The sequence below is a fragment of the Nuphar pumila genome, chromosome 2 (genome assembly GCF_984573655.1).
Source record: "Nuphar pumila chromosome 2, dmNupPumi1.hap1.1, whole genome shotgun sequence".
NCBI lineage: Eukaryota > Viridiplantae > Streptophyta > Magnoliopsida > Nymphaeales > Nymphaeaceae > Nuphar > Nuphar pumila.
In genome coordinates this window covers 92995802-93009060 of record NC_143250.1, presented here as the reverse complement: position 1 = coordinate 93009060, position 13259 = coordinate 92995802, and the positions used below count along the sequence as shown (strand labels likewise).

The 13259-nt window shown below is 41.4% G+C and overlaps 1 protein-coding gene across 1 annotated transcript; it reads left to right on the top strand.

Annotated features, from left to right (window-relative positions):
* The first annotated feature begins 229 nt into the window (after window positions 1-229).
* On the top strand, window positions 230-9359 carry LOC149846138 (nicotinamide adenine dinucleotide transporter 1, chloroplastic-like). The gene is made up of 9 exons (XM_089996203.1): window positions 230-737; window positions 1601-1696; window positions 3429-3535; window positions 5723-5768; window positions 5988-6097; window positions 8232-8326; window positions 8414-8502; window positions 8577-8671; window positions 8780-9359. Exons 1-9 carry the CDS (start codon window positions 665-667, stop codon window positions 9020-9022), a joined length of 954 nt encoding a protein of 317 aa, XP_089852329.1. The 5' UTR covers window positions 230-664; the 3' UTR covers window positions 9023-9359.
* Window positions 9360-13259: the final 3900 nt, after the last annotated feature.

Here is a 13259-nt window from a genome sequence, read left to right as displayed (position 1 = left end):
GAATCACGTGGCATTCATCCAAGATGCAAAAAGACGGCCACGATGTCGGCATGAGCAAAAACGCTCATCTTCAGCATGACCTGATCTGCTTCCACTCGAGCCCATACGAAATCGGTTCGGATGGGCATGAAGATGGCGACACGTGGAGAGCTTGCTAATAGACACGTGTTCGAAGCGGATAGAAAACGCCCTAAACACTGCGTACGAGCAAAGCCATCAAAGAGGGAAATTGGGAGAGCCGAATAATAAAAGATTTATTTTAAAAACAAAATTCCATTTTTTTTTCATCTTCCTGTTTTCGTCCGGCCGATCCTCTTCCCTATGCGCATGAGGATTCCGGGGACCCGTAGGCGGTAGCTCCGGCCGTACGGCCACCTGATCGGTGATATCGGAGGAACTCCCTCGCCGGAAAACCCTCCCGCTTTGGCTTGGCCATGCGACGCTGCGTCCCTTCGATCTCCCTCCCGAGCGAGGAAACCTATAAATCTCCCCGTCCGATCGCCGAAACCCTAGATTTCCCCGCGAGCTTCGTTGAAACACTCGTATTTCCCTGCAATTCTTCGGTTCTCCCTGCGATTTCCGTCGCTGCTCGTCGAGATCGCCGGCTCTGTGCGCCACCTGTCGAAATTTCTAGGGATCCCCTCGCTGTTTCTGTTTGATCGGGATGACGGGGGCGGATTCTCACGTGCATAACGGGACTTACGTTCTCTGTAACGCTGGAGCAGGAGCAGCAGCCGGTATGCGTCGAATCCTCCTTTCCTATAGGAAAGTTTCGCTTTCATTTACCGAATTATTGATTCCTATTTCGAATTGTGGATTTTAGGGTTCCTGTCGTTTTTTTTTTCAGTTTCTAGGTCTGTATATCTAAAAAAACTGCGCGCGTTTGGTTGCTTTTTTCTCACTTTGGGGCATCATATTGCGGCGATCCGGTTATTGCTTTCTAAGAAACTTTGAGGAAGCTTTGACTGTGTACAACAGTTGTCAATCATTTGCTCATCATACAACTAAATGAGACGATGGATTTAGTGTCATTGATCGTTGTTATCCATTTGGATAGGCACTGCAGAAAAACAAATATTTTCTTTTCTATTTTTCGATTTTTATTATGCAACACAACTATAACCTTTTTACTGATTCACATGTTCAGATTTTGCAGAACTCATTTGTATGCTGATTTCAATGGTGCGAATTTGAGTTTCAAGGTTCTTAGTTTGCTATTCCATTTTATACTGTCCTTATTGTTGTTGCTGTTGTTTTTTTGATGTAGCTTTCTATATGAAGAATATATTTTTGGGAATACATGCCATAACACTTTCTTCATAAAATTTATTGGTGTTATTGTTATTGTTGATATTGTACTGTTTGGTTTGCTCGATGTCCTTATGGAGAAAACATATATTGGTAATCGTAATAGGCACTCTTCAATCTTGGGAAATTTGTGCTTAAGTTAAAACAAATTTTTTTTTTAATTTTTACTATATCATAGCGTGTGGATCAACCTACGATTTTGTATTTGCTTATCCTGTACTCTTCAATTATCTTGAAGCATGGGTCCCCTATGAGATGTAAAGAATTAATAATTTTAAATGGAAATGTGTAGGAGCGATTGCTGCCACTTTTGTTTGCCCTTTGGATGTCATCAAGACACGATTTCAGATTCATGGACTCCCTCAGTTCAGTAGTGACAGCATGAAAGGTATGTGCATCTCTTTGTGGCTGAGAATCAGCATTTTATCTTGGTCAAGATATTTCAATCCAACACACATAGTTACGTAGTCATGAACTGCAATAAGCACTATATTTTATAGTTCTGAAAAGTGTTTATATTCTCCTGTAATTCCAATCATCAGTTTGATATGCATGCCATGTGAGTTATGGATATGAAGATTCCCCCTATTCAAGAAGAGAAAAGAATATGAAAAAAAATAAAGCTAATAGAATTCTAAGATCCACATGAATTATTTAAAGTTAAGATGCAGAACCTACTATTGTTTACAGTTATAAAAATAATTGTTTGAAGAGTGTGCCGAAGAACTGGGAATGGAACAAAAACTAACTTGGAGAGAAAAAAAACACCATTTCGTCTTGAGCTGTTTTTTTTAGTTTGCCTCATATATAGAGGAGTTTTTTCATGTGTTTTGATAGTGTTTTTCATTGTGCACTTCTTACAGCCATTATAATTAGTCAAATTTCTTCTATTTTGAAAAGAAAAGTAGGAAAACAAAGAATAAGAAGTGTGTATCCTTGCAGAGATTAGTACATTAAATGGCAATCTAGTGCTGGCACTTTCTCCAATGAAGAGACCAATTATATTACCACATGAAGATACAACACCCAGTAGATATTTGCAGTGGATCAAGGAAAAGAAAGAAACATGGAACATCCATTTTGAAATTTGGAATTTGACTTGCTTAAGAGGTTCCATCATAATTTTTTGGTCAAGACATCTGGACCAACAAGTGTTTGTTTTTTCCCCTATCTTGGTTCCATAGGGCTAGAAATCTGGTAAGTTGTGAGCCTGAGGCATCACAATGGAATTATGATGATCAGTTATATGTCATGTTTTTGTGGGAATTTTACATAATGAAAGCTGGCAAAGCATTTTTACACAATGAAAGCAGGTGAAGCTTTCCTTCTTCTTGCTTGTTTGGATAAGCATGGTGCACCATCCCATGATTTGACAGTGTTGATTTTGCTATCATGAAAAATCATGCAAGTGCTTCTTTCTTTTCTTCCGTAAACAATGTGCCCACAACCTTTACTTTCTATCAGCCATGATTATTTTTTTCCATCATGGATCATTCAAACTTGCACATATTCGCCCTATGAGAAGATGCTCATGGATTTCTTTTGGTTTATATTTTTATTATGTGGAATATCTTGGTTAACTAGTGGCATGGTGTTTGACATTACAATCTTCACTTTGTATTTTTTTTGTTCTTGCCCTTTGGTTTGGTGCATATTACCAATGTTATCATCAGTTATCGCTTGTGATTGTTTTTCTCTATGTTACAGTAATTTTTTTTCTCCCTATAAGGAACTATGCACCTAACTCGTGCTCATTTGCTAGATCTGAGATATAGAATTTGAATGGGGTACTCATGTAACACATCCTATTTTGTAATGAATTTAACTTTTGAAACTAAAAAACGTTTGCAGTCAACATTTTTTTTTCCATATATCTTAGGTTAATTTTCATTGTTTTTTAACAATTGTCATGTGCTGCTAGTTATACTGATTATCTACTGTTGGTCTCTGATGTATCTGGGGACATCTGATTATCCTTTTTTTATGTATAACTGACTAACGTTTGGCCATGTAATGCATGTAAATGATGACTTTCATGATTGCCTTAATCATGTTGGATGAGTAAACAGTAAAGTTTATTCTCTGCCGATAATTTATTATCGGTCTTTGGCTGAATGCAGGAAGTCTTATAATTGGGAGTTTGGAACAAATATTCAAGAAGGAAGGTATGCGTGGCATGTACCGTGGTCTGTCACCTACCATTTTAGCACTGCTTCCAAACTGGGCTGTGAGTAGTCTAAGTGTTCTCCACAAAGTTTTCTTTGTAATTTTTTTTTTAAATAACAGAGAGCCAAATGAATGTCAGGTTGAAAAGCAAACTTTAGTATGCAGGGTCATTCCCGGTCCTCCCCTTGGACTCTTTCTCATTGTTATGAACAAAGCATCTGTTTCTTTTGAAAAATGTCAATGTCTTTCTTTATTGAATGACTTGGTTATTCAATTTCATATTTCCTTAATCTCTAAACATGGAATGCCTCATTCAGTGTATATTATTCTTATATCAAAGAATTAGCTGCTAAAATCATTGGTATGTCCTATTTAATTGATGTTGAAGATGGTTCATGGACCTGTGTTTTATATGTGCCTTTTCCTTTTTGTTTTTCAAAAATAAAAAAGAAAGATCTTATTAAAGTGATGCTTGGAGAAAACACTCACGTTTGCCTAACATCAAAGAAAGGCGTGAATGTATCTTCATATGTAAATCATGTTTAGCATTTCAAATTTCTTCCTCCATGTTCTGCTCTGGAACTCTTGAAAAGAAGCATGATCAAAGGGCAAGAAGTGACTTGGTCATTCTAGACTTGCAAAAGTGTCATGAGCTTTAGTAGAAAGGAAACTGTAAACCTACTTCTTTTAAATGTGCACACAGTGGTCAATTTTTGAAGGGGTTCAACAAGTGATGTTCATCATTGATATGGGAATTTAAAAAAAAGGGAAAAAATCAACTTGTGTTGCTGCTGCCTTCAGCACACACTCTCTTGAAATGAGTTAATCTCTTAATCTAGGAGGAATGGGATGAATAACTTCAAGGTCAAGACCTGAAGGATTCACATTGAACTTTTGGGGAGGCTCGACTTTTAGGATAGGGCATAGTTGGGAGCTTGAGAGAGGGCGAGGAGCAACTAATTAGAACAAGGCCTTGGAGAATCGGATGCAACTTCTTAACCTCAATGGTTACCGTAGCAGAAGCAATTGAGCCAGCCATGTGTGCAAGTGCTGGATGGGTGCTTACAGGGAGTCAGGTTTGTAGAGTAAATCGGGGATGAGCATGTTGTGCCAGGGGGGTGGGCTTCAAATGATTAGGTTGAGGATCTCCAGTAGGGATGGAATGATAAGGGTTGGCACAGAAGTTCCACATCAAGTTCGGTTGGTGGCTCAGTGGGGAAACTCTGGTTGGTAGGACTTAGGTTGGGAAACGTGGGATGAAATCTTGTGTTCCACAATGTGAGTTTTGTTTGGTCGCTTTATGTAGCTGTTATCCTGACCTTTTCCTTAAAAAAGCGGCAACTGTTATTTTAATTTTCAAACGGTTGAAACAACATATGCTCACATTCTTTTAAGTTTCTCATAGTTCGTGTCTAAAGTTTCATGTCTTTGAAGTTTGAAAGTATGCTTCCTATAACATGAGAAGCAAGCTTAGTAAGTGTCTATCTTCCTGCTTCTGAAATGGCTTCCAAAGAAATGAGTTTCAGAGGATATACAGAAGTTTCCGATAACCATGCTTAGTAGACACCTGACAAAAATTCTTATTCTCCATAGCGAGTCTCCTGTTTCTTGCCAACAACTATGTTCTTGGCCATCATCTCACTAGCTACCAGGTCATGGACAAGTATCTTTTTCTAACCAAGGCATATATTAAATGAAAATTCAATTTCAAAATTTTTTGCTCACCCTAAATCTATGTCACAGGGATTTGGCTAGCAGGGTGCCGCACCCGCGTGACGCTGGTGCGGTCAACACACCCAGGGTCATTTTGGTCCAATTTTTCGGACTTAAAAAAAATTTGCCAAGATTTTTTTTTAATATATGTCACAGGGATTCTCCAACTAGGTGCCGCACCCGCACCCGATGCGGTCAACCTGATCCTGGGTGCAGTCAACGCACCCAGGGTCATTTATGTCCAACTTTTGGACTTTATATATGTATATATTATATATTTTATATTTTTGCCGCACCCCCGCACCCGGGCTTTTTGGAAGTGCCACATCCCCGCACCCGCACCCATGTGACATAGCCCTAAATGCATTTGAATATAACCTAGAATACAAGAAGGAATGCATTTGTACCATATCACTCTAAAATATCTTCAAAGGACGGTTTTTACTTTTGACTAGAAACTTTTGCTCTATTTCTCCATGTGCAACCAAACCATGGCAACCCTAATAAATAATGATATTTTTATCTTATTTTGCAGGTTTACTTCACCATGTATGACCAACTGAAAAGCTGGCTTTCACATGGTTAGTTTCAAAACTTCTTCAATGGAGTAGGTTTCATTCATTTTCGTGTTTATGGATTTCTTTTTTGGATTCTAAGTGCATCTTATGAAAATTTGTTTTCTTTGTGATCTTTCTCCGTTAGATCTGATATTTCAATTTTTTACAATTATTGAGCTATTTATCTAGTTATCATGCTGTGTGACTGCTGCTAATATTCTCCAAGATGTTGTATTCATATAGATGAAAGTCATCAACTCTCAGTAGGTGCCAACATGATAGCTGCTTCAGGTGCAGGAGCTGCAACAACCATTGCCACAAATCCTCTTTGGGTTGTCAAAACTAGATTTCAGGTATGGATATGGTTTGAGATGTCTAAATGCATTATTTAAATTCATGATTACTGCTCTGCTTGTTGTGCCTCATTCTTTCCTTGTCTTTTTCAATTATATATTTAGTTTTCTATTTTAGTTATGTACCTTTTTTTGATTGTCATAGTAGTGAATGCAACCATATATGGGCATACATGCTCTTTGATTGATCACTCTGGACATTATAAAATGGTGGTTGATTGTATCTGTAGTAAGTTTTTGTTGGCTGCACCTTCATTTGCTTTCTAGCAATCATAGGTTTCTTAAAAATATGGAGAAATGTTAGTTTATTATTACATCTTTTCTAACTGCAGGAAAAACTAGTTTAGTTCTTTTGCTCTTCCAATTTGGCACACAAGCTTCAATATTCAGTGTATGTGATTATTCCAAGGACCTTTTCAGCAAGCAATATTATGCTGAAATAGACACCATATTCTTTTACTTGGGTCATATTCTGACTTTTGATTCATACTCCAATGAATGGATGACAAGGTTCATGATTGGGTGTGCTCCCTATCAGATGGGAACTCGTGCCTAACCAACTGAGAGCATGCTTTCCTGTATTATACACTTATACCAAGCAATTGCTTCTTTGTTTTGTTTCTAATTATAAAGATATTCTTATGAATGGACATAGATTTCAAAATAAGTAGAAATCAACTCATATACACATATGTTCATACATATGATGTTTGTACCTGTGTGTGTATACATTCTTACATGTGTGGAGAGAGAGAGAGAGAGAGAGAGAGATTCTACTGTGCTATCAATGTACAAAACCTATGTTACCTGAGTATGGGTGTGGGTATGGAGGGTATGACATGGTAATTCCAAAAAATGTGGGTATGGGGACACAACTATATATATATATATATTAAATATCACATAAATACAAAATAAACTGAATATAATCTAATTATATATGCTATATCTAAATTATAAATTGAATACAAACTTGTATGTACAGAAGATAAAATGGCATGCCCAATTGTCGACGTGTCGACACGGGGACACATGTGTTGCGAACCTAACTACAAATGCCCAGCGCATACGCTACACTTAGGCGCTTTGTTTTGCTGAGCACACGGTGGTGCAGTCACTAGCAGCATAGCGCAAGCGATTGCACAGGTTGACGCTTGCAGCCCTACGCAATGATCGGATCCAACACGCATCACCTTAGAAGTTACCATGTGCGGACACCTGAGCACACATGCCACAACATGCACCTGCTCAATGCACTTGCCAAAGCAACTAGACACACATCCATAGCGGAGTCATCTTGCGCATCAACTGGCGCACAGGTCACACCGTGCGTCTTAACACACGCGACACTGCATTATGCCGCAATGTCCATGCTTCTCAATTTGCAGCCATAAGCATGACACACAGGCAGCTAAGCTGCAGTGCACGCAACAGACTAGACCAGACCAGGACCTGCTTAGACCAAGCCCACACATCAGGAGGTTCAGCTGGGTCCAGAGCAGTCCAGTCCGTCCAGCTCAGGTTCAATTGATTGAGCTCATAGTCAGATGTCCAACATGACAGGTGATTCAGCATAGTGATGTGGCCTAAGTGGGCGTGTGGCACATTCTAATAGGGGTCAATAGGAGCCAGGATTGACTAGCCACTTCAGTGCCATGTCAGCAGGTTGACCAAGGAGATGGACCCTCACTTTTGTAAATTGGTTGGGCCTATAAATATGACCCAAGGCCTCACGTTTTCTATCTTTTGAGAAATTGAATACAGAATTCTTGGCTCTCTTAGAGAGAAGGCCTCACGTAGTGAGGATGGCTTTAGATTAGGCCTAGGCTTAGTCTAAGGAAGTCATGTCATCACTCCCGTCTCCATTTCTCTCCTTAGTTCTCAACATCAATCCCTATATGATCCAGTTTCAACTATGTCACACGGACTCGGCTCCAAGGTCGACGCACCCACGTCGACACACACTGACACGGGTGCGGCTCAGACTCGGTCAACCTGACCCAACGCACCCAGGGTCATTTGAGATGGTCTTTATCAGCGAAAGCCTTCAACTTTTGTTCCAGTTTATTGGTTGACTACTGAGACTGCCAACATCCAACATTTTGGAAGCTGACATGTGCTGTATTTATTGTAGACTCAAGGGATGAGAGTTGGAGTAGTACCTTATGGAAGTACCTTATCAGCCTTGCGGAGAATCGCACATGAGGAGGGCATAAGGGGGCTATACAGGTTGCTGGTTATCCTAAAATAGTAAATATTATTTCTCGAGCAATAGATAATGATGTGAAAAATCGTACTCTTCCATATGGTGAACAGTGGCCTTGTACCTGCATTGGCTGGAATTAGCCATGTTGCCATCCAGTTTCCAACATATGAGAAAATCAAACTTTATTTGGCTAAGCGAGGTATCATGCTATTTATCTTTTATGTTGCATATCGATGCCAAAAAACCTATTGCTGATAAAAGGACTGGTGTCAGATAACACTACCACAGATACTCTCAGTGCCGCTGATGTTGCTGTTGCCTCTTCAATCTCTAAAATAGTTGCATCAACTTTGACATACCCGCATGAGGTACGCTATTAAGATTCAGCAAAAGTATTACTTCAGTCTCTAGATTCCGCAAAAAATTTGTTTCTCTCTCTCTCTCTCCCCAATTAATTGAACTTTCTGTATATGCAGGTTGTACGCTCTAGGCTTCAGGAACAAGGTCATTCAAGTCACTCCGAGAAGCGCTATGTTGGTGTTATTGACTGTATTAGAAAAGTTTTTCAGAAAGAAGGGATCTCTGGATTTTATCGTGGTTGTGCTACCAACCTGTTCAGAACCACACCAGCAGCTGTAATCACTTTCACAAGTTTTGAGATGATTCATAGGTTTTTAATAAACTTATTTCCTCCGGAACCACAGCCTCATCCCCTTTGAGTCCTTGCTGCAAAGACAACATTATTTGGATCTATCAACAGAAAGGTGAAACTGTTGCCAGAAGTTTTACCAATACTCTACTTGGTTCCCACCGCGTATTGATTGGAGCGAGGCAGTGTTAAAAGAACTATTAATGACCTTACTTGCTGAGCATGGGTATTTTGTGCTGGGCCTCGGTCATGTAAAATATGTGCCGAACTAGCTGCCGGGGGAAGTTTGTCTTTTATTTTATAAATATGATCATAATCCTTTTTCATTTTTGAAAATTGAAGAGGATTGGTGAGCGATGATTAACGGATATTGTAAGTTCTTCAATTTGATGAGAATTATGGAACAATTTTTCCCTGGTGGTCATCTTTTACAATGATGAATGAGCTGATGGGTCTTTCAAAGTTGGCTATATATAATAACGTACTGATCATCACAAGCGTAGACTTTCTCTGGAACCAAGTGGGCATTTCCATCCCACAGAAATGGGTGCCGTTTCTGCAGAAAGGCTATGCCCTTTGTGGAGGACTCACATCTGCAATGAAAACGTAAGAGCTCTCTATGGAATCGTTTGCCGACGGTGAGCAAGGTAAGGCTTCATGCTGGGCAGAAACAAGGGAGAAGGGGATCGATTCAGAATGAGTTGGAAGTCTGCTCAAATTTAGCATGTTAATGTTGCAGTGCTGAAACGTAAGAGCTCTCTATGGAATCGTTTGCCGACGGTGAGCAAGGTAAGGCTTCATGCTGGGCAGAAACAAGGGAGAAGGGGATCGATTCAGAATGAGTTGGAAGTCTGCTCAAATTTCGCATGTTAATGTTGCAGTGCTGAAACTTTTGCCACTTCATGGTCCATGTGCTCATCCCTGAGCTTAGATATATATATATATATATATATATATATATATATATATATATATATATATATATATATATATATATATATAACAACCAAATGGAAACAATTATGACTCTTGGCCCAACGTAGGGAGGGGAGATCGGAGCAACAGGGAATTTCTAGATGATGCCTGTCCTGGGCTGCAGTAAGTATATCGAAAGGTCGCTCTGTCCCTTGTCCCTTGTCCCCTGCCAACATGACATGGATGTGGTCAAAAGATGGACTTATCCCTCAAAACTTATTCACTATTTCTGGCTGATCCACCTTCCTTCGGAGATTTAGGGGTGTTCATCCTTTCATGTGATTCCTCTTTCTTGGAGTGATCCTTCATGTGGGTATTAATCTCCTCCCATGGACATTCATTCTTTCATTCGCCTCTCCTCCCGGTCACTCTCCGTGCTAGGCATCTACCCAGCTATCTGGATCAGGATCTTGGTTTGCATCATTATGATGAACCTATGCCTGGGACTATTGGTAAATGCGAGAGAAAGCCAGCCCTTTTTTATGCACCATTCTTTAGTAGGGAATTGAACCTGAGTAGGGATGTAAACCGTTCAGATTCTGATAGAATATGGCCAATACCATATTCGACCAATTGGATGTTGACTAAACATATTTGGATGGTGACAAGCTCATACTAGATCCACTTTTTTATATGTAAATGGATTGGGATATCCATCAAATTCCAACATTTTTTTGGGTTTGGTAGCAAAAATTAAAAACCATATCCGATCTGATTATAATCGGATATTGTTTTTGGCTTACCAAAAGCAACTAAACAAAATCGGATTCGGTCAGAAATGGGATAAAATCCGGTTCATGACATTCCTTTAAGACAGATACCCCTTGAGGTAGTGAGACTCTATATGGTCTCATGGACTTGTGGCCTTGGCATGATTGCACGAATTCGATCAGTGCAGATCCTTTGCAATTTTGCGATGAACTTAAAAGGAACAATATTTGATGAGATAAGACTGGCGGAGACAACTATTTCAGAGATCGGGCTCTGGCCACCATTGATTACCCGAAATTCTGCCGGTGGGTAGCTTCGAAAGAGGTCGAATCATAGTGCATCTTTACGTGGTTGCGCAGACGAACCAGTCCTCTGAGAAAGGCTGCAACAGAAGCTTATGCCGATGTTACTAAGGAGAATGCGCCATATGCATTTGCTGCGTCCGTTCACGGCATCGCCAGGTTAGGAGTGAGTAGCGTATGGTGGAATCGCTATGCAGGAAGGCGGGTCCGTCTATGGCTCTTCAAGCACGAGAGGGCACGGTTGGGGGGGCTGCACTGGCGCCAATCAAGGGACATTAATCTGTTGTCCCTCCGCCCTCTATCAGACCACATATTGAAACTAGACCTACAAGCGTTCAAAGAGGCTTGACTGCCTACAATGGTGCGATGTGTGAAGATAGGGGGGACTCCAATGGCAGGATGTACGGCCCTTCTTCAGCCGCTTGGGGACCGGCTGGAAGGATGCTCTCTGACGGAAACCTGGTGAGCTCAGACCCACTCTCTGAATTCCAGACATGCAAAAGGACGCCCCTCTTAGGCTGATGCAGTCAGTCAATCGACTACAACCGGTTTTGCCGGGCTGGTGGTGCCCGAAATGTGCGATGCTGAACCATCTTTCAATGGCGATTTGCCTTAGGTGTGGGTGAAATCAGGATCACTGCCACCCCCATCTTTTCCCAGCAGTTACGACTGCAGCGTCGCCCGACACTAGATCAGGGGGGTTGGACCGTCTATCAGTCCAAAAAAACCAAGCGCTTGAGAAGAAGCTGATGCACAGTCTCGCTGATCAACACTTTCGCGGCGACTGGACTTGCGACCGCTGCAGATACCAGAACTTTAGAAGAAGAGCACTTTGTTGCCGCTGCAAGGACAAGCGTTCAGGTAACACCTCCATTACTGTGCTAGCTTTGTATGATGGTTCGCTGCATGCCGACCGCCAAAGGGTTGGGACTGTCGACCATTGTCGGCCTGAAACTTTCGGAGATCATCACCAGCAGCAATCGTCCGAGGACGTTGGATCCTCCAGGGACGTCATACTGGTCGGCCAGATAGGCTGCAACACCCGCCTAGACCTGCCTCCACCCATGCTTCTACGGTAATGCCCGGTGACAATCGCAAATCCATAGAGGACGACCTTGTTCTTCAGGGGTAGCAACCTATCTCACCACCGTCCTCTCCCCTTCCAAAGGTTTCCTAAAACCCTACTGCCCGAAATCTTTCTCCGGCAATTGGTTCGGCCAGAGTGGGGTCTGCTCAGGTGGTGCTGGAAACAAGGCATAATCATGGGGGGAGGGGGATCTTAGATTGGCCAAACCCACCTCCTTGGAATCCAATCCGACCCAACTGCACCCTTTGAAAAGTGGAGCTCTCGTTAGAAACTCTCGAGATTAGCCGTTTTGGAAGGCTTACCAACACCCTATTCTTAAGGGGCTTGTGGGCCCACCCCCCAGATCCAACCTCATTTGGCTGGCCTTGAGGATGTTGGGTTTATTCCCCTACAGGACGCTCATCTAATTGGTTCTGTCGGACTTCGCGGGGATGCCAGACAGCTTACCTACGATCGTATCCCCGCTATTGATGCAGATGGTACCCCTCTTGGTCGGATGATCCGCGGGTGATTGAGCCGGCTGATCAAACAGGCCCTCCCTCATGTACCTTCGTAGCATCGATTGAGCACAGTAATGGCTAAAGTGTTGCTTTTGATGATAAATGGACACTTAAGGAAGTTCTAGATGCTATAAATTTGAAGTTAGCACCTCATGATCTTAGCAGATATGAAAGCAACGAGACAGAGACTTAGGTTAGGGGGGATTTTGTTGGCTTGTAAGGATGGGTTGAACGGAAGTGTGGTTCATATGAAAAACTCTTTCATAACTGCCCTATTTTCTGTTGCGGGAAGGGATGAACCATTTCTTACTACAGTACAATTTATGGGCCATGCACCTAGCGCACTAAAAAAACTTTTTTGGACAAAATTGAAGAATATTAGAGATGGCTTGGAGCCGTCTAAAGGATTGGTGCATTGAAGGTGACTTTAACTCCATCCTTTGATTGAAGGGCTCAAACCGGGTGCAATTTGTACACACGAAACATGAGTTGCTTTGCAAATTTTTTGGACTTTCGATTTTCAGATCTCCCAATGAAGAGTCACGATTCACATGGTCAAACAAATGGGCATCGCCGTAATGAGAAAACTGGATCAATTCTTGATTGCCATGAATATGATTGAATGACTACATAACATGTCGCCTACTTCGGATCTGATCTTGATGTTGGACCACTCTGCAATACGGTTGTCTTGGGGTGAGAGCGGCAGAAGGCAGAATTGAGGATTCCGTT